Consider the following 27,505-nt stretch of genomic DNA (forward strand, 5'->3'; position numbering starts at 1 on the left):
AAAATCCTAAAATATTGTACAGTGAGCCAAAAGATGTCTGGATGATTTCTTAAAGTGGACGCACATCTTTGGAAAATAACATAAGGCCATCCTCTCAGGCTTGGCCCCTGGGTATCACCCAGCCCCTCTGATCAAGTCTCCAAAGATCAGAATAAGAAAGATTCATCCAGGGAAATGCCAGGCATCAGAGCTCTAAGAGGGAAGTCATGGTCAAGAATCAAATACAACATGTCCGCAAAGATTTGGGGAAAGGCACCGAGCACCGAACGAGCATATCTTATTATTTCAGTGATGATTTATCTCCTCAGTACCCACTGCCACCAAGCCTGAGAACTTGTAAAGATAACCAATTATTTAAGTGGTGTTGCCTAATCTGGCTCCCTGACTCCAGGATCTCCACAACGTTGCCTCTCTATGTGGCTACAAGCATGACTTTCCTAACATACCAATCCAGTAATGTCATCCAACCTGAGACTCTCCACTGGATATTCTATAGCCTATACTAGTGAATTCTACTTTTGGTCATGCATCTACATAGGTAACAATTTGAAAGCATATACCTTCTATATGAAAATATCTATTTAATATATACATAACCTATACTAATATGCCATATACATAATAAAACTCACACCAGAAGGAAAATCGAAAGGATAAGATGAAAGATGAAAGTAAAGTTCCGATGTTTTTTCCATATCCCAGTGGATCCAATTTTCCACCTGTTGTGATGCCTGCATCTTGTACGGATGTACACCAGCCTACAGGATAAATTGAAACCTGGCCTTAGCATGCCTATACAATGCTCTTTACCATCTGACCATCAGCCAAATCTCTGTTCTCATCTCCTACCAAAGTCCTCATGCTCCAGACATGCTCAACTTTTCACTTTGTACCTTTATATATGCTAATGCCCCTGCTGGGTATGGCTTTCCTCATGCTTCCTCCTGAAAACTGAAAACTGAACTCAGCTTAAATGCCCCCTCCTCCAGGCAGCCTGTAAAGATTCCCATTGGCAGGATGCACTGCTCTCAGGGTTTGGTATACTCCTAAAATACAGTTCAAATCCTAGAATGGAACAAATCCTATTGTATCTTCATTATCTGATTATAAGGCTCTCTTTCCCTTTAAACTTTGAGCTCCTTGAGGAAAGGAACTCTGCTTTAATCATCTTTGAATTCGCAGAATCCAACACAGGACCCAGCCACAGTAGCTGCTAATGTTTGCTGAAAGAATGAGATAACACTCTAGGTCTGACTCTTCTCTATGCCCTGGGTAGGGACACTCTCTACAACGTTGAAGACTTCATACTGCAGAATTTTAGCAGGTGCCATTCATTTCACTTTTTCTGCAATGTCCCAATGTAGAAAAAGATGGATATCCTACTGCAAGAAGACCAAGAAGGAATTTAGCCTTCCTTTGCTTTTTTGTTCCATTCCGACCCTCAATGGATTGTATGATTCCTGCCCACACGGTGAGGGCAGATCATTTTTCTTTTACTGAATCAAATGTTCATCTCTTCCAGAAACACTCTCCTCAACACATGCAATAATAATGTCTTACCAGCAATCTGGGTATCCCCTAGCCTAGTCAAGAGAACACATAAAATTAACCATCACACTTTGATACATATCCAGAGTGCATGTGTATGTATCTTAAGCCTGAACAAGTGAATACCAAGTTCTAGTCCAATTAGGGCCAATGATGAAAATATTTATTGTTACTGTGACAATTAAATAATGTGTAATTATATAATTGCAATTACCATAAATAAGGTTACAGTACAGAATTCTACTGCTTTAGCCTTGATAAAATGCTTTTACATTCAATATCTTATTTAACCTTCACAACCAAACCGTACAATATAAGTCCTGTATAAAGTCCTATTTGGACCATGAGAAAATCAGACATAAAAGAAAAGGGTGACTTTCCAAGGTCACCCAATTGGTAAGTGGTAGAGCCAGGATCGATCAAGATCTCCTTATCCTTAGTTCAATACTCTTTCATTACATCACTGCCCTGAGAGTTGTCAAGATTTAAAAAAAAAAAAAAGAAAAAATAGGAGGCAAGGAAAATGCTAGAAAAGAGGAATATTTAAGGATAGCTCACTACCAAGGCAAACTCCCAAGCAGGAACAATCTGTTCAGTCCTCTGCCTAAGTGCACGCTCTTCCACATTTACATTACTTAAATTTTTCACTTTCTTTTGCTTTGCTACTTGAAATTCAACAGTTTGGGGGTTTTCCTAATTAACAAACATCCTCTTTAAAGAACATACTTACCTCTGGGAACATTATGTGGATAACAGTCTTTCACAAATGTGTGTAAGCTTGTTCCATGAACTGTTTTCTTTCTAGCATAAAAATAAAAATTCTAGCACATGAATGTGAATTTCCTATGGAAGGAAGAGATGCGTCACTTTGGCATGTAGGGTATGTTGGGGACAGAACAAATTCAGATGAGGCAATACAATGGAAGCCACAGAGAAGTGCCTGGAGATAATGCCAACAGGAATGTACAAGAGACAGTGTACTTAAATCCAACCAAGTTTTCAAGTGAGCAAATTTTAATACAATCAACTGAAGCCAGAAGTCCATTTGGGCAGGACATAGGCAATAAACAGAAAGTAAAAAAGTATAACATTAATGGGGGAGATTTTTTTCATTTAGTTACTGTGATAAGCCTAGTAAGCCAATCACCAAAACAGATTCTTTATCCTCCTGGGCACAGGGCTAGACAACATTTACAAGCCTCCCTTGCAGTTAGATACAGTTAGTGGCTGAGTGCTGGCCATTGGAATGTGACCAGCTAGCCCTATAAAAAACCTCCCATGATGATTAGCAATGTTAAACATCCCTTCAAGTACCTGTTGGCACATGTATGTCCCTGTAAAAACATCTATTTAGATCCTCTGCCCATTTCTTAATTGGATTGTTTGGGTTTTTTTTTTCCTATCAAATAACCAAAATTATCTTAAAAACTGATTCTCTCTCTTGTTATGGAGACTTCTTTACATGGACTCAAGCAGGCAGCATTTCAAGATTACATAAACCGGGTGTTAGCAAAATGAGCAGACTCAGCACTTTAAAAAGCATCCCTTAAGCAACACTAAGACAAATCTGATTCAAGAAAGAAAGCAGTGTCAGACATGGAAAAGCAACAATCTGCTTGAGATTTCCATTCATTCAGAAATTTCAAAAATATTTTCTGTGTCTTCAGCAGACTATGCACTTTTCCAGGTGCTACAGATAGGAGTAAGATAAAATTGCTGCCATGACACAGCTTATATTCTAAGGAGGAACGATCACCAACCTTTAAGGTGGAAAAATATCACAATTCTAGAGAATAAGCACTACAAAGAAAATAAAATGTTAGAGAGAGTAGCTAAGGATACCAGCAGAGCTAATTTAGTGAGAGTGGTTAGGAAAGACTTTTCGAAAGTGGGGACATTTGAGCTACAACTTGAATGACAACTAGAAAGCAGATTTGCAAAGATGTGGGTGAAGGGCATCCCCGGCTAAGAACTATTTTATTGCACAAGCCTACTTGAGGAGCACGAAGAACCATGGTGTGATTGGGGGGCGGGGATTAGGAAAGAGTGGTAGGAGTTGAAGACAGAGAAGTAGGCAGGTTCCCATTCATACAGAACCTTACACAGGACCTAACTGGGATATTATTCTTAGAGGAGTGGGAGCCATTAGACCATTTTTAAACAAAAGAGTGGCATAACAGGACTTCCATTTTTAAAAGCACAAACTGATCAATGTTTGGCAAATGGATTCCAGCAGGCAAGACACCATTGCAATCACTAGCCAAGAGATCAAGGAGGCTTGGACTAGCATCCTAGCAAGACACGGGTGAACCCGGAATTTGTTTTGAAGGGGACACCAACAAGACTTCCTAATGCAGCAGGCCTATTGGGATGAGGGGAAGTGTGGGATCGAGGACTTCTACAATTTGTGAATGAAGTGGTTGGAAGTGTCATTCACGGGAACTGGGAGACAAGTGCATAGTCCTCTGTTCTCAGGACCACAAACTCAGGAGAGCTTTGAGGTACAATAGTTCAGCTACTAGTTATAATAGTCCAGTTAACTAGGCTACTATGTGCTAGCCTGGACACCTAATCAATACTTGTAACACTTATCACAAAACAGTAACTAAAAATCCCTCATGGTATCTTACAAATGATCTTTTGAAAGAAACACGGTTTAAAAACACAAAACAGTGCTACTGTGACCTTTAGTCCTGACCGTTGCCCCATCTGGTTCATCTGGGACTCCTTCCTGAGCGCACAGCTTAAATAATCAACCCAGTGATAACCAAGATTGGGATTGGGGCTTTTTCTTTCCTTCCTTTTCTTTTTAATGATTCCAAGAAGATAGTTAAGGGGAAAGGGAGTGTTGTTTAGAAGAGGCAAGAATTCAAGTAGGTGGGAGGACAGGGGCAGATGCTGTTGCAACATAGCCTTGGGACTAAAGCAGCAGAGGTAGAGAGCAACGTCAGGACCAGGGACAGGGTTCGTCTATATCTGCTGCTGGGAAGGAGGTGACAAGTGGGTTATTATGAGCAAAGCAAAGGCTAGAGATCACATTCTTGGAAAGATGAGACATGGAGCATGAGGTTGACAGACACCTGGGTACCAGAAGAGCTCCCCATTAGTCATGCAGACAACATGAGAGGGGGGAAAAAGGATACCCCAGGGTATTCTTACTTCATGCATTCTGAGTCCCTGAAAATAAATGGCAGCTGGAGCTCAGAATTAAGATTCTTCTAGCATGAATAATCAAGAGAGGCTTTTGATCCCTGTGCTGTCCAAAAGCAGGACTTCAGAAGACTGAAGCACAGATTTAAGCATAAACCGGGCTGCATGTACCAGGAGGTTCACTCATTTTATACAAATCAAAACACCAAGAGTTACCTGATTAATCCTTGGATAATTAGAACTATAATTAAGCAACCAGCTATTTTCCCATTCATTCTCTCAATCAGGAGTTTACACGGCCTTGTTTCTACGGAATTACATACATACTAGCCTCTGCATCCAATAAATAGCTACCCCCTTAGCTATTCTAAAAACGGTTTCTGCTTCAATTTTGACTTTGCTGCTACTTTCCCAGCCCCTTAACACTCATAAGGGTCGGGCCCTTTATCATCCCTGGTTATTCAAAAGAAGTTATCCATCACACTCTGCTAAGAGTTGCTGTGTTTCAGACATTTCGGCATTTTTGTTACATGAAATTAGTCAGTGCATACCAACACAGGTTATTTTGTTCCACAATATTTCCTTGAATACAGCTACACTCATGTTTTAACAGATGAAGAATAATTTTGTCATTATAAATTACGCTTGGGAGGCACCTGGATTCTCAGTGGCTGAGCATCTGTCTTTAGCTCAGGTCATGATCCTGGGGTCCTAGGATCGAGTCCCACATCAGGCTCCCTCTGGGGAGCCTACTTCTCCCTCTGCCTATGTCTCTATCTGTCTCTCATTAATAGATTTTTTAATCTTTTTTTTAAAAAAAGATAAATTACACTTGGTAGCCTACTGCCAACAATACGCTCTTGGCAGAATGGGTAAAACCAGATCCTTCCATCTAAGAACTCTCTCACACAAGATGTAATAATGAAAGCCCGCTTTGGTAGCATATTGGCCTCAATGAGTATACATTCTTCAACTTCATCATAAGCGTTAGTAGTAACATCAGAAAGGATGAATACCTACCATTTACATTGGTGTGGATGCAACTGGAGAGTATGAGCAAAATAATTGGAGAAAAACAATTATATAGTTTCACTCATATGTGGAATATAAGAAACAGCACAGAGGTTCATAGTGGAAGGGAGGGAAAATTGAATGGGAAGTCACCAGAGAGGGAGAAAAACCATAAGACTCTTAATAATAGGAAACAAACTGAGGGTTGCTGGTAGCGAGGTAAGTGAGGGGATGGGGTAATTGGGTGATGGGCATTAAGGCGGGCACGTGATGTAATGAGCACCAGGTGCTATATGCAACTGATGAATTACGGAACTCTCAAACTAAGGATGTACTCTATGTTGGCTAATTGAATTTAAATAAAAAAAATAAGTTAATGAGGACAATAATGGTAACTACTGTGATCCATTAAATGTTCAGTGAATACCAGACAATTTCCTAAGTCTTTGACATGCATTGTTTCATTATCATCGTAATTGGGAAACCCAATTTCCCATATTGGAATTGGCCATACCAAAGCATTAATTTACAACTTGCAATCTGCAAAAAGTCTATTGCATGGCAGCAGGACCAGAGCAGACAATTAATGATCTGCTCAACTGGCAGTTTTTCTAATAATCTTCAATGCTTGTTCTATTTTTTTTTTTAAATGCTTTCAGTCCTGAGCTAGAGGTATCTTCCTGAAACCACAAAATTCGGACCAACTAATTCAGGAAAGTATGTAGTAGGCTTTGGCTAAGTTATGCAAAGGTAATTGCACCCTCAAATAATTGCAACCTCCAAGGTTTCTGTGATTTACACGATTCTTTCTCATTCATGCCACATGTCCATCACCTTGTTGTCTCACTGCTCTATGCCCTCTTCATTCTGGAACCCTAGCTAAAGCAGCACTGCTGTGGAATATCGCCAATTTTGTGTTACAGAGGAAAGAGAATGGGGTGCAACCTTAGAAGTTCGTAGAGCTTCTACCCTTCTATCCGTGTCACATCCACTCATATTTCATTGGATCGAGGAGGCAGCAAGTATTCTGAACAAAAATACAACCTTGCAAAAGGATGGGGGATGGAGAGGGTAGGGAGTAAAAAGGAGTTGACTACTATCTTTACTTCTCTGAGTATTAGTATCTGGCACCTGTAAGATGAAGTTAATGTGGTCAATGCTGCCACTTTCCTTACAAATTTACTGTAAGTCTCAAAGAGTAGAATATATATAAAAGGAGTTTGAAAAAAATCCAGAACAGTCTGTAAGTAGAAATTATTATGACTTAATGCTAATTGTGGTACTTCCCAGGCTTGGCAGATTGCATGATGTATATGACATCACACTGTTCTTTTCTTCTTCTAAGTAACTTTTTATTATGGCAAGAAAAAGTTTATGAGACTATTTATGCAGACTCCAATTTCAAGATCATGAAGTAGACCCCCAATTCCTATGCTTTCCTGAGACACTGCCTCTAATTTAAGCCAACGTATCAGAAACTATTTAAGACCAACTCATTGAAAATGTCATCGCAGAGATAAAAAGCCTCAGCAGACCATTTTCATAAAACACCAAAACCCAACTAAAACTGTTTTTCAAAATGGGGAATGTTGGTGCTGAGTTGGATGAGGCAAAATGAAATGATCTCCCGTGAATTGTCTCAAAGCTGACAAAAGGTCTTATTATCTTCTATTGATTGACTAAGAGTTCCGGTAGCTTCTCTATGGCGGTTTCTCCAGCAATCTCTGCAGAGCAGGAGTCTTTAATATGCCATATCTCTGCTACTACCCTAGGAAGTTAAGAAAATTGAAAGCCTTTTGTGCCTCCTTTTCCACTGAGAGCCTGAATAGGCTTTTCAAGATAGCCTGGACAATGTGTGTAATATTTTGTTTTAATTTGCAAGGCAGTCTTGTTCATTGTGGTTTGTACAATATGGGTCATTTTCACTCCATTTACTCAGAGTAAAAAATAACTAGCCTGAAGCAGTTCATAAGTATACTTCTCTATATACTATGGTAAGACAGTGAACTCAGCCTCAGAGTCCCTGGTACTCAGGGGGCACTTGGTGACTTTTCATCCTGTCTATCAGATCCATCACATAGCATAATTCTGATGACAGGGCTGGAGAAATGACCACAAACTTCATTTAATCATAAAAGAATGAGATAGACATAGCCTTTTGCCCACCTAAAACCACTCCCCCTTTCCCACTGCCACAATCCTAAGTGGTTTAGGTAAAGGACAAGGATCCTTTGGTCTCAGGGAAGGCAAACACCTTCTCCAGCTCCAAGAACTGAACACAACCCAAACCAGTAATAGTCATCTCATTCCCCTTTGACAAAAATTGGTCTAGAGGTAAAGAGGATGTCAACCTGGTCTGAAAAATATGAGAGCAAAAACCTCCTCCTGCATGGGGGCAGGGACAGGGGAGTTACAAGGAACCTTCCAGGAAGAGCTTTCTTTAAGTACAAAAAGAAAGAATCTCCCATAGAGAAGGTTTTTAACTCCTTCCCCTTCCTTCCTTGCTTTGCCTATGACACTGGTGTTCGGACACCATGCCCAGGGCTACGGCAGTCATCAGCCACCATAGAAAAATAAGCCCGAAGACCAAGGTGCTGAAGATGGCAGAATGAGAGGAGAGATGGGCACTTGCTCTAAACACAGATATCACTCTAGTTTGTTCTCCATGCGCCCCACGCAGATGCCCAGTATTTGATTCCTGCTTTACTCCTCAGTTCTATTTTTATGCCATACATGGGCTCTAACATTTGGTGATTTCTTCCTGGTGTTCTCCTTCTCTCCATGCACAAGCCTGCTGGAACTTGCGGAAAGTCTCCACGGTAAGAGAAAAGCCTGAACCTTGAGCATGTCACCATCACCCAAGATGGCAGTGCAGTACATGCTGGTCTGAGGCCAGGCACACACACTAGACTAAGTATGTCCAAGAAAACAGTCATTCAGACCTAAAATCACTCAATGTTATCTATAAGTAAGGCCTCACATGCAGAGGACATACGGTCACAAGTGGCTTTCCATGGAGGTGATTCTATGTTTAAAAAAAAAAAAATGGAATGCATCAGTGAGGAATGAATCAGAGTCCCAAACAGCCTTTCACACCAGCCATTTATTTTCTCCCAGATTCTGCTAGGTGTCAACAGCTAAAGGGAGCCAAGAATGGTAGGTGTACTGGTTCTGCCAGGAGGCAAGTCAGGATTCAAATTATTTTGAGATGGTTTCTGTCATTTTTCTAAGTGTTCCAAGTCTATCCCCACAGATAATAGTGAGTAAACTTTTTAGACCATTACCTGGCTTATAGGATTTTTCCATGGTAAATGAGGAGGATGTTCATATTTTAAAGTTTTGAAACTCTATTTTATGACAAAAAATAAAAAGCAGCCTAAGATACAAAAAACAGTTACTAATGTGAGATACTGACATTAATAGTGTTCTGGGGCGCCTGGGTGGCTCAGTCGGTTGAGCATCCAACTCTTGATTTCGGCCATAATCTCCAGGTCGTGGGATCTAGCTCCAGCAACATGGAGCTCTATACTCAGCAAGGGGTCCGCTTGAGATAGCCTCTCTCCCTCTGCTCCTTCCCCCACTCATACACATACTCTCTCTAAAAATAAATAAATTCTAAAGAAATTAATAGTGTTCTTCCTCAAAATTGCTAAATGAGTAACAGATTATTGAAGGATAGATGAAAAAAGGTTAACGAGCAAAGGGACAACTTCATCCTCCCCAACAGCAAGTTCAAATCTACAAAAGCAAGCAAAAAGGGGGAAAAGGCTGTAAAGGAGAAAAGGTAAAACCTATTAGTTATATACTTCATTGTTAGTAAGAAACAAACCAGTAGCAAACCAAGTCTTTTGGGAGAAATCAAAACCACAGTCCACCCACCAGGTACTGAGCACTAGTGAGGATTACACACATTTTCTTAACAATTCAAGAGATCTTGGGTAGCCCGGGTAGCTCAGCAGTTTAGCGCCGCCTTCAGCTTGGGTTGTGATCCTGGAGACCCAGGATCGAATCCCACCATCAGGCTCCCTGCATGGAGCCTGCTTCTCCCTCTGCCTCTCTCTCCTGCTCTGTGTCTCTCATGAATAAATAAATAAATAATCTTAAAAAAAAATTCAAGAGATCTTTAGTCAAAGCCAAAAAATTAAGCAGGGATCAATGATACAAAACAGAATGGGGAAAAATTTACCATCACCATCATGAATTGTCTTTACTATGAGACTACCTGAGCCCCTGGAAAAACAAACCAATCAAGGAGTGTGATCAAGGTTTTGCAACATTCTTTCTGTTCTAGACATCTACCCTCCAGAGTAACAGAGCTCTGAGGTTCAACATGTTGTTTCTGAAGAAGACAGGAATGAGTACATCCACCCTGGACACACAAACAGCTCACCGTCACTCCTTTGGAACTTTTCTAAGCTGACCAAAGCAAGCCAGGATGCACCTGAGAATGGATGGGCTCAGATCCGAGGGCACTCCACAGGAGCAGAGGTGTGCAAGGCTTGCCACTAGCAAGGTGGAGTGCTGAGCTCAGAAAGACATGTTCACATAAGACACAGGAACTGTTCTGCTCTCTCAAGTGGAAATGGGATCACTGATGCTTGAAGCCATTAACCCCTATAAATGGCATCCGTCCAAGGGCCGAAGTTATGAGTCCATCTGTCACTGTGACTTTTGGTACAGTTTGTGAATTAGCAACTCATGAATCAGTCATTAAGAAAGCCAGTTGAAAAAAATATTCTGACCTTGGCAGGTAAAGAAAAAGGCAGCGATTTATAAGCTAGCCTCAAAGCAGCATTCAAAAAGCAGATCGACGATGTCACATTTAGTTGAATTTAGAATAATCTACTCAATAGAAAATCACGTGCTTATGATTTTGCTGGTGATTGTTAAATACAGTGACAGCAAAATGTGGGACCTGATATGGCCCTTTGATTGCTTTGCTGTGTTTCAGAACTCCAGAGGTCTTGTTTTCACATGCTACTGAGAAGCCTACATACACCAGGAGAACAGCAGACCTGAGACAGCTGATGTAATTTCTTGTAGGATCCCGGAAGACCAGACCAAAGTGATGGCTTTCAACCTTCAACTAGATCTACCAGGAATACATTCCTCACAAATGACTTTATTAAACAGCTCCCTTACCTTCACAGTAGGCAGAGTCTCCCTGGACAGATATGTAACCATTCTTGCACTCACAAGTAGCTTTTGTGTTCCAGCTTTTACACTCCGAGTTTTCACCACATTTAGGTCCTTCTGCACAAAAGTTGTGACCTAAAAGAAGTGAATAAAATTTTGTACATCAGAAGGGAACAAAAGACTTGCAAATAACGAAGCGTGAATTATCTTTAGTGTATCGGCACCACGCATGAAAACATACCTTGGCAGTACGCAAGGGTGGGTAAGAAGGGGGTGGGAGAGGAGAAATAGGAAACTCTGGACCGTCCCGTGCTTGAGAGGTCTCTCCTTAATGCCCCAAGTAGGTTTCTTCCTGAAGACTTTTATCCCCTTCCCACCATTTTCTTATATAACCAGTCTTTTTAGATGTGTTTCCCCACAAAATTTAGGATTCATAGAAAGTAAATAAAATGAATCTATGTGAGTATATAAATGAATCTATGTGAGTATAATTAGGGGTACCAGAATCTTATCGGTACCCCTAATTACCCTCCAGAGTCCCCCTCCCAGCCATTAAAGAGAACTATCCTGAATTTCATGTTAATCACTACTTTGCATGTTTTTACAGTTTTGCCAGATATAGGTACTTATTTTTCTGAGTAGATCATTCAGGTTTTGCCCATTTTTAACTACACATGAAAGAAATCCTGTGTTAGATATTCTGGGTTTTTTTTTTTTTTCTATTCATCCCTGGTAATACCCATAGCTATAGTTCATTTGTCAAGGCTGTATAATATTCTGAAGCGTTAATATTCTACCATCTGTCCATGATGCTACAGACAGGCACTGGGGTGACTTGCAGGTTTGGAATCACAAGCAGTGCTGCAAGAAACATGCTGAATAGGTTTCCTGGGGGAATCCTTCTAAACCACACGTTTAACATTTATGTTTTCAACATTCCTTCTTGAATCCCAGACATTCCTTCCAGGATAATTACTTTTCTCCCTAAAATGTCCTATAGACACTCTTCAGCAAAGGTATTTTGAGAGCGACCGAGCTCCATCTTAACTTGCCTAAATGTCCCTTCTGTATTCTTTAATTTTACTCTACATGTGAATTCATTTTTATTTATTCTTCCTAGGATTTCTTGGGATTCTTGAATCTAAAGATTAAATCTTTCATCAATTTGGAAAATTCTCAGAGAACATCGCTTCAGACATTCTCTTCACCATTTTCCCTATTCTCTCATACCGAAATCCCAATGAGATCATTGTTCCTTCTCAAACTCTCTTCCATGCTACTGAGCCCACCTTTAGTATTTCTTCCCCTTTTTCTTTGCTGAATTCTATGTAACTTCCAGATGTATCTCTGTTTATTCTTTCACAAACTTTGTCATATTCACTTTTAGTCAAAATCATTTGTATTTCACTGATAGATTTTTTTAGAATTCTGATTTTTGTCTCCCAGGTCAAATTTCATAGTCTCATTTTTACCTTTTAATTTCCTTTATCAAAAAAAAGCACATGAGACATGTGTATCTTATGGGGATGATTCCAAGATTTTCAGTCTCTGTACCTTTGATTTTGTGGTTTGTGGTTTCTGTTAAGTATTGTGAAAGGCCTATTTTCTGGTATGTTCAGTGATTCTTCTGTTTGTAAACTCATTTTTTATCATTTAATCTGTAGGAACTGAGATTTGGGTTATAAAACTGCATTTCTTCAGAGAGGATTTGTGTTTGATTCTGTCAAATGTCTGAGGGAACCTTCAACCCCAGATCACTTTACATTTTCTCCCCAGTACCCTTAATGTAGACTCAAGACAAAGATAAGTCCTCCATTTGCGAGAGGACTTTTCCTCATCACCAACTAAGGATTCTCCCCTCAGGGTTCTTGATTTAAGCATCTCACGAAGCCCCTGGGTCTGGTTTCCTGTCTATTTATAGTGTTTCTTAGAAGGCAGTTTCTCCCACCAGGGATTAGAAATTGCCCTCAGGGCAAGTCCTAACTCCAGTGTGCTTGCTTATAGCTCAATGGAATCACCCTTTTTTCAGTATTTCTGGTCTGATTTTTTTTTTCCTTCCATTACTAGGTTCCATCAAATTTGGCGGATGTATTTTATACATTATGTATCATTTCCCACTTGAACTAGGAGCAATAGATTATACCTACCCCTTAAATTCAAATATAATAAGGTATATGAAAGGTGCTTTATCGTCTTTAAATCCATACATTTTCATGAACTATATTGCTAGGTTACATATTTTGGTCTAATAGAAAACAATGGTCTTGAAGTCAGGAGATTTAATTTCTAATCCAGCCTCTGCAGCCAGAAAGACAATAAATCACTTCACCTACCTAGGCACATATACTGGAAATGGACACCAATGATTTTGAAACTATTGCTCGAGTCTGGGGCACAGATGAATCATCAGATAGGGCTCCAGTGCCCCACACCAGATTCAAACAGAATAGCTCTGCTATTTTATTTTGACATACTGACTGTGTGAATAACAGTGTTGGGCTTTAAAAAATATAAAAATCCTTGAATTATATAAACTCCAAGCTTAAATCCTTTTATTGACAACATTCTAAGACTTTTTTCCTTTGAAACAGAACTGTAAACCGAAAGGTAGTAATTATTATTAAATAATAAAATTCACGATAAAGGAGGAAAGACTATCCATTGGAAGAAAGACAGTCTCTTCAATAAATGGTGCTGGGAAAATTGGACATCCACATGCAGAAGAATGAAACTGGACCACTCTCTTTCACCATACACAAAGATAAACTCAAAATGGATGAGAGATCTAAATGTGAGACAAGATTCCATCAAAATCATAGAAGAGAACACAGGCAACACCCTCTTTGAACTCGGCCACAGTAACTTCTTGCAAGATACATCCACAAAGGCAAAAGAAACAAAAGCAAAAATGAACTATTGGGACTTCATCAAGATAAGAAGCTTTTGCACAGCAAAAGATACAGTCAACAAAACTAAAAGACAACCTACAGAATGGGAGAAGATATTTGCAAATGACATATCAGATAAAGGGCTAGTTTCCAAAATCTATAAAGAACTTATTAAACTCAACACCAAAGAAACAAACAATCCAATCATGAAATGGGCAAAAGACATGAAGAGAAATCTCACAGAGGAAGACATGGACATGGCCAACATGCACATGAGAAAATGCTCTGCATCACTTGCCATCAGGGAAATACAAATCAAAACCACAATGAGATACCACCTCACACCAGTGAGAATGGGGAAAATTAACAAGGCAGGAAACAACAAATGTTGGAGAGGATGCGGAGAAAAGGGAACCCTCTTACACTGTTGGTGGGAATGTGAACTGGTGCAGCCACTCTGGAAAACTGTGTGGAGGTTCCTCAAAGAGTTAAAAATAGACCTGCCCTACGACCCAGCAATTGCACTGTTGGGGATTTACCCCAAAGATTCAGATGCAATGAAACGTCAGGACACCTGCACCCCGATGTTTCTATCAGCAATGGCCACAATAGCCAAACTGTGGAAGGAGCCTCGGTGTCCATCGAAAGATGAATGGATAAAGAAGATGTGATTTATGTATACAATGGAATATTACTCAGCAATTAGAAACGACAAATACCCACCATTTGCTTCAACGTGGATGGAACTGGAGGGTATTATGCTGAGTGAAGTAAGTCAATCGGAGAAGGACAAACAGTGTATGTTCTCATTCATTTGGGGAATATGAATAATAGTGAAAGGGAATATAAAGGAAGGGAAAAGAAATGTTGGGAAATATCAGGAAGGGAGACAGAACATAAAGACTCCTAACTCGGGGAAATGAACTAGGGGTGGTGGAAGGGGAGGAGGGCGGGTGTTGGAGGGGAATGGGTGATGGGCACTGAGGTGGACACTTGACGGGATGAGCACTGGGCGTTTTTCTGTATGTTGGTAAATTGAACACCAATAAAAATTAATTAAAAAAATAATAATAATAATAAAATTCACACACCTACAACATGCCCACTGGCATCATAGTTCCTAATGTATGTGGAATAAGTCAAATGGGCTATGCCATGTAAAACATGTAGAACCACGCTTGGTATATACTAGGAGGTCAACAAATGTTAGCCTCAAAGAGGGGAAGGATTTTGATAACGTTAACAACAATGACTGAAGTTCAAAGTAACCTAACAACACTGTTCTCCTCCACTTCTAGATAAGGAAGGAGAAGCTCCAACTCAGATATCTAGCTAGTAAGTGGAGACGCTAGGGTTCTCAGTTAGGTCTGGTGAACTCCAAGGCCCGCATACTTTTCACCATATCATACACCCTCTCAGAGAGCAAAACTTAGGTATAAAAAGTGAAGGATGCAGCTATTCCTCAGGACATCAGAAAGCGAACCCATAGCCACAGGTGAGCATAGTATCAGAATCAGCCTTACTACCTGTGATCAAAATCCGAGTGAAAACTTAACTTGTTGAAATCTGCAAACGCTGTCATCCAAAAACACTTCTATGAGGGCTTTGCAGGCTTATAATAACCATTACAAATAAAAAGACTTGATTTTGCTACCAAAGACAAAATTTTTAGACATCAGAGCTCTCATTGCCAGAGAAAGTGCCTGGACTCCCCCCCCCACCACCACCACCACCACCACCCATGTCAGAATTGATCAATAATTAACTTGTCACATTTTCTTTCATTGTGAGGCTTGACTCAAGGTCATAGTGCATCCATTATGATATGTGTTCTTTGTTTCTTCTTTCTCTTTCCAGGAGACTGCAACTGTCCTTTTCCTTCTGCATGCACTTGATAGGCAGGAATAAAGCCACTCAAACAAAGTTGATGTCCCGATGCATCTCTATCAAGCATGCGCCATGTCAATTCACAATGCAAGGAGTTGGGTAAATTATGTTTTAAGGACAGTGAAGGACATCATGCGACAAACCAACCTTAAAGTCAAATCTACTCTGGTAGGGCCTGACCACTGTGCCAAAAGCATGTGTTTAATTAATCCAGGCCTTCTTTCTTTCAACCAGTATTTATTCACTGCCCGCTTGCCTTTCTGCAGGAGTAAATAATCAGTATTTGTGGAGCATCTACTTCTGTGGACTGACACCATGCAAGCTTCTGGGAGCAAAATAGAGATGTTTGAGATGTATGCTCTTCCCACAAGGAAAATTACAAACTAAGGGGAGACAAGCAAAATACAGGGGTAGTGTAAAATACAAGGCAATCTATGTTAAGTGAGATGTGAACAGTATAAATAATCAGTGTTTCAGGAAAGGAGAAAGCACTTCTAGATGATGTACAACTTGACCTTGGGTTCATCACAGGTAGAAACATGGGAAGGGGTGAGGCATAAATTCTACCGGAAGGAATGGGACTCTGATCCATGAAGAAGAGGGTGCATCTCAAGAACATCAAATAATCTGGCACGGGTGTAATAATAATAATTAACAATTATTGAGCACATACTCTATGCTAGGCACTCAGCCAAGCGTTTTATAGGAATTATCTCATTATTCATTAGCAATCCTATAAAACTGAAATTACAATCTGTATTTGAAAGATGCGGGAGCTGGAATTTGGGGAAGCGAGTTGTGGTAGGTACGAGAGCAAGAACCCAGGTCTGAGGCCAAGATTATTCTTCCCTATTTTTTGACCACCCCTCCCCAAAGCAACAAATTCCTGAGCATTCTACATCCAAAAGATAAAGAAAATATCCTTTTTGTATGTGTAGATTCAAACAGACTACAATTTAGATTTTTTCCTCATTCTCGGTATATCTGTATCTACTTTCCATGAGGTAATTCCAAATATTTTTAACAAAAAAAAAATCCTAACTTCAATCACTCCAAATTCTTTAAGTCAGGGTCTATGTCTGATTTGTGTCTCTCAACCAAAGCTTCCAACACAAAGGTAACTGGATGGATGGCTTATAGATGGATGCACACATGGCCAGCCAGAAATGTGGAAGGGTAAATTAATGACTGAATGAACAGATAAATGAATCTACAGTGGCATTTAATGCCTCTACCCTCTTAACCAACTGGAAGGCAAATGTGACTGGTTTGCTAGTCACCATTTTTCTTTCTTCAAACATTTTTATTAATGTATACCATACATATTAATTACATACCATAAAATTCACCTCTTATAAAGGTACACTTGGGTGATTTTTAATAAATTTACACAGTTGTGCAGCCATGACCACAATCACAGTTTAGGATATTTTCACCACCCCAACTGGACACCCTCATTTCTTAAGGCCCACCCCAGCATCAGAGTTGACTACGAAGGCATAAATCCTCGATTCTCCACATTTCAGAATCCTTCTAAAGGCTCTCTTCCTTATCTGATGTGTCTCAATAGCATGACATTTAGGATACAAATCCTTCTCTTCCTGGATATTTGTCTTCAGCTGCTACCACAATCTCTTTAACACGTCCTCTAGCTAGCCCTTAGTGTAATTTTTTTTCTTCAAGCTGGTTATCAACATGGTCTGATGCATGAGACTGCTCAAAGTCACCCTCTTTCCTAGATTATTTTTTTAAAATTAGAAGCTGTGACCAGATTGTAGAACACACACAGCCCAATATTCAAGTTCTCTTACTTGACTGGTTTTTTTTTTTTTTCTTTCTAGACTATTTTTAAGAAGTGACTTGAGCCTCCAGAATTATTCTCCTATAATAGAGGAACATAGTACTGGCCCAAATACAGAAAACACCTTAATTATGAAAACTATTTATTGACTACTTCCAAACATGCCAGGCACAGTGCTAAGCCTATTAAACACCTTACCTCACAAAACCTTTAACACTCCGAAAAATTACTATTATCCTCACTTTAGTAAAATGTGGTTGAGACTAACTTTTTTTTTATCCAAGTTAACAGAGTCAGGAAGTACAGAATCAGGACCTGACTCTGAAGGTCTTACAAAGAATGCTAAGAAAGTAATTCTTCTGTAATTCAAATACTCGGAAGCTTAGACAACAATTACCCTCAGTGGATTGTAACCCATCCACGTCCTATAAAATGTTTCTAAATAGGTCCACTTAGGACCCAACCACAGGTTCTGCTGATCTGTTCTTTGCAGAAACTGAGCCTAAGGCAATGCTCACACCCCATCATTTCTGGCCCCTGGTTGAAAACAACTACCTTTCCCTAGAAACAATAATAAAGGCTCAGAGTCCCCTCTAAGGGGGGGGGGGGGGTATAGGAAACACCACTGACTACCCAGCAAATCTCCCTTTATAGGTTATGTCATTATAGCTAACAGGCACTTGACAATCGATTTGGATGTCCTGGCAAGCACTCACAGTTCACCTAGCCAGAACTCACCTCTTGATCTTACTTCCCAAATCCATGCTCTCTGGGCTCTTCACATTCATCTGTAGCACCTGTACTCACCTAAACCAGAAAACTAGGAGTCATCATTGTCCTGACCCCTCACCTATACCGGCCCTCCCCAAGTACCTGATACGGCAAGAGTCTAAGTCACTTCAATCACTTAAATCCCTATCAGACCAAACTAAATGTGATATGGAACAAAAGAATCTATAAATATGCAGAGAACTACACCATGTTTCTCCAGAGGCAAATATATAGCCAATTTCTTTAACACAATTTAAATATGTTGGCTAATTGAATTTAAATAAATATATACATATATATATTTATTAGGCAAGAAGGAAAATATAGTAAAAAATGGAAGGTCTTAAGGTTAGAAATTATCAAAGCATAAAAAATATCTGGTACTATTACATGTCATTCTTCACATGCTTCATTATTATGAAATAATTGAAAATACTGTCAATTTTTACAGAAATCTTTTAAATACATCCACCCTCACAAACTGAAAAATATTTTCCTTTGTAAGTTTTATACTTTGAGAATTCTTTTTATTTTTAAACCACAAACCCACCAGCCCAAGCTTAAGTTGCTAATAAATCACCCCAATTTCCTCACTTTAATCAACAAAAACATCCTGGAAATGGAATTTCTGAAAAGCTTTCCAATGAGTCCATGTTTAGTGCACATAAAAACTTGGGGAAAATTTTTGAAACACCATGAAATGAGACCCTGACACTTCTCAGCAATGGTGGGGGTGAGGGTGGGGAATAGAGAGAAGAAATAGAAGTTACCTGCTCAAGTCAAGCTACAATTTACTGTAACTGTTCCTAACTGGCAGAGACTCAGTGTTCTCAAATTGGATTGTGTATATTAATTTCATGTGGTAAGTATCCCCTGAACATATCATTTCCTCCTCCACTTCATGGTAATAAGAAAAACCCATCTGGGGCAGCCCTGGTGGCTCAGCGGTTTAGCGCCTGCCTTCAGCCCAGGGCGTGATCCTGGAGACCCAGCCTGCTTCTCCCTCTGCCTGTGTCTCTGCCTCTTTCTGTGTATCTCTCATGAATAAATAAATAAAATCGAAAGAAAGTAAAAGAAAGAAAGAAAGAAAGAAAGAAAGAAAGAAAGAAAGAAAGAAAGAAAGAAAGAAAGAGAAAAGGAGAAAAACCCATCTGACTCCAAACTAGCATCACCTCTCAAAGGGACATGGCCTCATTTGCCTTTCTGTTCCCCTCTTGTCCAGTCTCTAACCCATTTTGCACAGAAAGAAATCCTTTTAAAACAGTTTGGATCACATCACTCTGCCCCTTCAAAATCTACCAAGGGCTTCCATTATATGTAAGAAAGATACAAAGTCTTTAACTAGGACTTGAGTTAACAAGACTCTCTCTCCTCCATCACTTCTCTCCAACTGCTATCAGCCTTTTAGTTCTTCCAGTATTCCAACCTCTTTCCTGATGCAGAGTCTTTACGAACTTGTCCCATCAACTCACAACATCATTACACAACCCTGACAGAGTAATTTCTACTCAGTCTTCAAGTCTCAGCTTAAACTCTTGAGAGAAGGCTTCCTTATCATCTCTCAAGCCTAAAGAAAGCCCCATTATTATATTCTTCCATACCACTCTATTAGTCTCATTCACAGCAGTGATCACAATTACCATGTATTTATTTCTGTGTTTATTGAATATTATCTCCTCATTAGAAGCTCACTTCTTCAAGGGAAAGGACTGTAAAAGTTTGGTCACCTTGTGCCTAAGGCAATATCCAACACAATATAGGCAGTCAATAAATATTTGCTTAGGTAAATGACTAAATCTTCTCAGTCCTCCAAAGTAAGAATTAAGAGGATTTTAAAGATTAACACATGAAGGCTCAAGGATGTTAACTACCTCCTCTAGTTACACAGTCGGTGATGGGTGAAGACTAAAAATCCAGATTATGATTCTAATACCCCATCTCTTCACCCCACCCCTACCCCACATGACTGTCCAGCCATGATTTGAAACATCAAGGGACATTTCAGGAATGCTAACCCTGGCCTAAAGAGATCAGGACTCCACCAGACATTAGCATTCTCTAGTCCATGACAGGCCTTCATCTTTTCAAAAGAGCAAACCTTGTTTCTTTCTCCAGAACACATTCCAAGGTAGACTGCTGCCTGGACACTCCTAGTCAGAAGAAAAATTACTTCATCACATGAAAGAACATCATCCCTGAGTAAGATACTAAGGTCAGTGAGACCCTCTTGGAGCTCACATTCAAAAGGTGAACATGAACAGATCCTCAGAGAAAGACACATCTGCAGAAATGAGATTCCAGGTTGTATTTGAGTACATCCTTAATTTTAGCTCCTAGCATGGGTATCATTCATTCATTTGAAAAATATTTATTATCTATCTACCTGGGGCCCAGACTATTCAAGGCAATAGGCACAGAACAAAAAAACAAAAAAACAACAACAACAACAAAAAAAACACCAACAAAAAGCCATCTCATACTTGAACAGAAATGACTGATATGCAGTATTGGGTTATAAGGAAATATATATTGTGATGGAGGGGAACAAGGTGCTTCAAGAATGTCTCATAGAGAAGGGTCCTAATCCAAGACCGGAAGTGATGTGAAGCCTGAATGAGGCTGACTGGACCAAGGGAAGGAGTTCCAAACGCATGAAGCAGCATGTGTCCATATTATGTTCAAGGGAATTAATGAAGCAACAGAAATGCTGAGATCACTTTTTTAGTTGCAACCAGTCTAAAATTTGGACTCCCCGGTATCTAAAGTTCTGTTGTTAGTGAAAGACCTTAACACTAACAACTTGCTGTCCTTAAAGCCATTGGCCTCATCTGCATGTAATAACCCTACATATGATAATGAGGCCCCCCTACACTGCACCCTTTCTAATAGCAAAACCGTCCATCCACTCTGCTTTATCTCTGGCTTCAACAGCCAATAATGGACAGGCATCTTTATGGTTCACTGCTGTGACCTCCATAATAAGGAGTAGGCCACTACCCTTGGTCAAGATTTTCTCTAAGCAGTTCAAGTTTGATTCCACAGAGATTCCTCCAAATTTCTCATCCTCAATCTCCTACCCCTAATGTGTTGTCCTGCGGGTCAGAAAGTTGCTTCTGAAATGATATGCCTGGACAATCAAAAAATGCACTCCTAGCTCAAATCCTAGAAAGCCAATACCTTTCATATCACTTCTGCTTGCCTAACCTTAGAAGTTATACAGGAACTACAGTATACTAAGTATAGTATATTCCATGTGCCTCATTGGTATGAAGATAACTCCACCCACGGACTGCCTGGGAGGGAGATAGCCCAAAGATCCTTTACGAAAACAGAAAACCCAATGTACTCCACAACCAACACACAGGGAATAGAAGTCTGGGCCCTTGGGGGTGAGGACAATCCTTTCCCTCCTTGTCAAGGAGAGTTAGGCAAATAAGATGAACCTGGTAGAGACTGAGCTCTGGACTCTTTCAGATTCTATCCTAGAAAGCAATCCAGTTCTTCCACAACAGTCAGCAGTTAAGGGTCTCCCTGTCCAAGGCCATCTGACCTGTTTCCGACCTTCTCTCTGGGACCATGCGCCTCCTTCCAGAGGTTCCATAGGCCCTAATATACTACAGCACTTGCAAAGCCACCAACATCATGAACCCCCAGAGACTACTCATCTTCAAATGCCCTTCTCTGCTCCCAGCTTCGACAGTTGAGCACAGAGCCCTGTCTTTCCAGTCCACTTCAGCCCATGGCTGCAGGGATGTTGATCGGACTCCATCCGATGCACAGGACCTGCCCCAGCTGCTAATTGCCAGTTCCTCTACTTAGGCACTAGATAATATACTCATTAAGTGCCACTTTCCTGGGCCTCTTTTAATCTCAAAAACCCTGAAAATACTCTAAAACCATTTCAATTACGAATTCTGGTGGAGACTAGCATGATGAAGATCGACTAGGGGAAAAGAAATCATAGGATGCCAAGAGCCTTGGGAGGATTTAATTGAAGGGCATAAAATCTTAAATAGTACAAATAATCTCAACTCATTTCAGTCTGGACCAGATGACAAGGGAAGTGAGCATGAATTAAAATTACAGATAAACACACTGGGAACAGATGTTGGCAAGAACTTTTTTCCCAACACCAAAAGTCTTAAACATGCAGTGAAAACCCTCCAAAGTCATTGGTGACATTGAAGGTACAATTAGAGTCAATTATGAGGAGACTAAAACGCTGAGGAGTGTGTTAAGAATTCTAGAATGGGCCAAATGATTGGTGTGTTTTCCTGGAGCAATTTGGAGGATGCACGGACAAGACTGTTGGCTTTTTGCCTCCCTTTAACAGAGACCACTAATAATTCATGAGCAATCTTTTTCTTCTGGGGCTACGTTCACACTTATATTACTTCTTCCCAAGCAGGAGCATAGTTGTCACTCCGGTGCCCACTCCCCCTCTTCCACCTCATGGCCTCACACTTTAAGTGGTCGGGTTTCTGCTACAGCCATTGCCTTAAATGATGATGAAGGTAAAGGAATTTCATGCTGTTCACACAAACTGTCCTAAAATAGGAGAGAAAACCTGTGGTGGTGATTAGGACTGTTCTGGGTGTTACTGGTAGTGATAGATACCTTGGGCCCCAGCAATTGCAGGATGGCCTCCTCCTGCCAATGTCCATCACCGGTTCTTTTGGCATGTGTCTTCCCTAAGTCCTGTACTCCCTTCTTTAGGGACATCTAGGCTGCTCCAATTGCCCTGTGGATTTAACCACCATTTCAGCTGATTACCTTCATTTTTCTTTAAAGGGCAGAGGAATTAGTTATGCATTTGGCATAACCTGAGATTTAAAGAGGCAAGGTACCCAAGCCTCTAGTCTGGGTATCAGTTGTCTTGATACAGTGAACACCAGAAGTCTGTCAGAGTCTTATTCTTAACTCTATGGTCTTACATTAATTCTCAGGAAGTGGAAAAAGTCCGTGAAAACCTTAATCTCTCTCCTTGATTAGTCGGGGGCAGGGTGGGGAGTGCCCGATGGCAAACTGTATAGCCATATAAGAAAATGGGCATCACTCAATAAAAATTAGTTTCAGAATCAAGTCAATGGGTTCAACATTATTTCGTATATGAAATATGGAGATCCAACAAAATAGTTGGTACTAAAAATCACTTCCTTCAAAGTCACAGACATGACAGTGACAGAATTATTCCACGTGGTCAAAACATATCTTCATCTATCTTATCTCCTACATTTAAAGGATCCATAAAATGTAATCATTAAAACAAATGTTTTTTGTTTTTTGTTTTTTTTTAAGTTAGAGCATTTTATGTATATCATATAACCAGCCAATCAAGGCAGAAAACGAAAAGCACTAGGGATTTTCTCAAATCCCCAGTCTAAACCTCCTCCGGTAGGGCGGCTCATCAGATCCTGATGGAAAACAAGCCCCAGAAAACTTGCATTTCCTAGGCAGGCCTGAGGAAGGCTGTGATTCAGACTCCTAAGGAAGGATATGCTCTCATGGGGTGACTACCCTCAGGCTAATGACCTGACATTTACAGTAAGATAGAGAAAGATGATAAATATGCTAATTGAGAAGACCCTTCACCCAGGTATTGAGAAAGGCTATGGCCACTTCAGTTTCTGTAATCAGTAACAGCAGGGTGGCAGGAGCCACACAACTGAAATCACACCACTGTGCTCATCCCAGAAACGCACATCTCAGGTGAGCAGAGGCTGGTCTCTCTGCTCACTTACTGCCTGCCAGTCGGTACACAATCTCAATCCACAAAGCAAGTGGTACAGCCTCTCCATATGCAGGGTAAAAATTATTTTACATAGAAATTGAGTGTATGTCACCCTTTCATTACTTTCTGTTTTAGAGAGGTGAAAGGGGGGTGCGGTGGAGAGCTGAACAATACGCCTTCAAACAGGCCTACTGGGCTTTCCAAGTTTTATCAGAACAGAAATTAACCAGTTCCTCCTCTTCTTGCACAAAACATAAACACGGAGGAAAAGGTAAAAGACAACTAGAGGTCCAAGGGGAAAAATACTTCCCACAATATGATGAAGGACTATTATGTTTCTTCTAAAGATGCTCTTGGGAAATAGCTGGAATTGAGAGATCTGGAATAAAATTCATGGAGAGCATAGTTTGAGACAATGCACCTTGGCAGTTCACCTGAGTCGCCTTTTTGTCAATTGTCATATAAATTTTGCGTTTTCAGAATAAAGAAACTAAACCCACTGCACAGAGAAACAGTGTGTCTTTCCGTTTCTGATTGCTGTGCAGAGCAAGCTCCAGCATGTGGACAAGGGGGCCGGATGTTCTGGGCTCTGCTCTACTTTGGGTCAACAGAAGGGATGGTAACAACAGTAAATGTTGCTGAAAAGGGCCTGTGTCTAAAATAATGCTTTCTCCATTCCAGTGTCTGAACTCTGAGTTGGGAGTAAATTTGAGAACCCTAAAAGAATCCACATATCCAAATGGTTTAATTCAACCCATTCCCCAGGATAAGGCCCTCCTTCCTCATCGTATCTTTTCTGAAGACATTCTCTTGTTCCTGTCCAAATCTAGAGTTGTCAAAGAGAACAAATAACCCTCTCTGATACAGACACCTCCAGAAGAACTACCAGCAGCCCCTCCCAACAGCTGGTCATTTCCTACCTAAGTAGGAAGCAGGAGAAAGAAGAAAATCATCAATGATCTATACCCTAATCTAGGAAGTCTACTCCTGCCTCCCATTCTTCCCTCAAAGGCCGGTCAGGTTTGCTAAAAGCTAAGTTGCAGCAGTGGGTCCCTGAATGAATCTAATTTTTCACTGAAAGGTCCCATCTCTCAGTGTCTTCACTGGTCAAGAAGTGCAAGCATTCATTCTGGAGAAGGATTAGCAGAAGTAGTGGCACCAGGTCTATTGTCAGTTGGGTCACAGCAATGAAATTCCTCTGGAGTTTCTGTGGGATAATCAATGATTTTGCTCTAATGAAACCATAAATCAGGAAGGATTTACATAAACTGAGTCTCACTTGGCACCTCAACAAATAGCAAGTGATGGATTTTGCATTAAATTATAAGAACTACGTTACAACCTCATCAGTTACTAATAAATGAATCCCTCTGAAAATTCCAGTCAACCTTTAGGTGCTTGTATAGTATCTCAGCTGCAGATATGCTTATAGCCAACAGGCAGATGAATCAGGGAAGATATTCTGATGGCACGGTTAGCCATTCTTGGCTATCCGCATACTAAATTTTCCTAGGAATGTCGCCAAAATGTAGCTTCCTCATGACCAAGCACAGAAACTTCCACATAAGATGAATATTCCATGAGAAAACATGTAACATTTCTATATATCAGAAGATGCTAGAGGAAGGAGTCCACAAATTATGGGCTGCAACCTGTTCTTGTAAATAAGATTGTATTCTAACAACCACAGCCATTGATCTACCTATAGTCTCAGTTACTTTTGCAAAACAGCTGAATTGAGTCATTGCAACAGAAACCTGGTGGCCCACAAGGCCAAAAATATTGTGCGGCCCTGTATTTGCCAACCCTTGGGCTAGGGAAACGACTGAGTAAAAGTGAAATATGGAGTAACCTGAGCTAAACCCCTATGTTCTAGAAGCTTTAGGGGGGAGTCAGAAAGGATTCAACTCTGTAAGTATTTGAGAAAGTAGAGAAAGATGCGTTGTGGGTATAGCTTCCATTTAAAAGAGCTGAGTTTTAAAAAAATTAATAAAAAAAATAAAAGAGCTGAGTTTAACTGGATTTGTTCTCTAAGATTTTTGAATCAGTTTTAGGTTCTCCTAATCCACATAATTCTCCCAGACTGAGCCCTTTCCGAGAGGAAAGGTTATCTAATCCAGGATTTGAAGACAATAAAATTTGGGCAAGAAGCAAAGTCCAAAAGGGCAGCAAAACAATTTTTGCCGGAGAATGAATTAGCAGGTAGGTGTTACTTAGCAGAACGGTTTTTCCCTTGCATGAAGTGAAAAAGTTGCATATAATTTTCTGAATAAAGACTCACTGTCTCTGTCAGATACAGGAATTGGCCCCCGCAAAGGACCACACAGTACACTTAGCAATGCCACTCCTGAGAAAAACCTAATCACGATGTTGGTTTTAATAACCATTATTACAAGAACTATCATTCTTCTTATAGGAACTGCCACCTCATTTATCACACACTAGGCAGGACACTAGATACGCATCATCCCATCTAACCCTCCCGCCAGGCCTGTAAAGTTGACTATCACTCCCCTCAGTTTACACCTGACACGACTGTGGTTGAGAAAGGTAACTAGGATATGATGTTTTGACGTAGCAGAGCAGAGTTGGAACCCAGGTTCCCACCTTCACACCACTCATGAAATCCTCCTGCATCCCACCCTCATCCCACGCACAGCCCCACCACCAAGCGCCCTTACCTCTACAGACACTGCAGCACTGATTCTCCGGGAGAATGTGATCCTTTTCCGAGCAGTTCAAAGGAGGGCAAGCATCTGTAATTTTTACTAAAACTCCACCCTGGAAGCCAAATCATCGGGAAACAAACAAACAAAAAAAGTTCATATTTTTTAGTTGAGGATCCAAACATAGAATGCTCACTGTTAACAGCCTGCAGTGATAACAAGCTTCAATAATTAACTGTACTCGCAGGAATTCCACAATAATGACAAAGTTGCAAATGAAACCGATGCGACTCCTGGCAGAGAAAGCGTCCCCTTCTAGGTCTCGACAGCCTTAACTTCAACCATTTTTGTGTAGCTTCAATGTAAAATAAGGTCACTAACAGTGGTGTGCTGTTAAGGTTAACAGGTGGCTGTTGGACGGGGAGCCCTAATTTGTAGGGTTTGCTGATTTCTGTGGTATGAATACTCCAAGGATGACCGATTTTGAATTATCAACATGGTATTACTGGCCCAAGAGTGGGGAAGTTATGTGCAATGAGGGCTCATGAGCTTTCATGAGCCAGCTTTAGCCTTTCTGGATCACTGTGTGCACCACGAACCCAAAGATAAGTAAGACCTCTTCCTTGCCCTTGCTGAGTTCCTAGGTGGAGTGCAGGAAGACAAAAAAAAAAAAAAATCTCTTAACTAAGAAGCATAATATGGTATGCCAAGTCCTAAAAAATGTTCTATAATTAAGGTATAATAATGTGTCACAGGAGAATAGTGCTGCCCAGGTAAGGAGAAATTACAAAGATGATGCCACATTTGAATAATGGAGTAAGGAAGGAGAGACTTTCCTGGCAGACAAAACAGGTAAAAGTCAAGGTATCCAGGTACAAATGAACTGAACGAGGGTTAGAGGAGCACCACATTTTCC

General features: G+C 40.4%; 1 protein-coding gene across 2 annotated transcripts in view; it reads right to left on the minus strand.

Annotated features, from left to right (window-relative positions):
- Positions 1-27,505, minus strand: part of NELL1 (neural EGFL like 1) — an 812,163-nt gene that overhangs the window by 582,490 nt on the left and 202,168 nt on the right. For both annotated transcript variants that reach the window (XM_041729681.1, XM_041729680.1), the window contains exons 11-12: positions 26,605-26,704; positions 10,852-10,980 (exon numbers count right to left, since the gene is read on the minus strand). In XM_041729681.1, the coding sequence (XP_041585615.1) occupies positions 10,852-10,980; positions 26,605-26,704 (229 nt within the window). The remainder of the gene's footprint in view (positions 1-10,851; positions 10,981-26,604; positions 26,705-27,505) is intronic.

Source organism: Vulpes lagopus, chromosome 15 (genome assembly GCF_018345385.1).
Source record: "Vulpes lagopus strain Blue_001 chromosome 15, ASM1834538v1, whole genome shotgun sequence".
Taxonomy (NCBI): domain Eukaryota; kingdom Metazoa; phylum Chordata; class Mammalia; order Carnivora; family Canidae; genus Vulpes; species Vulpes lagopus.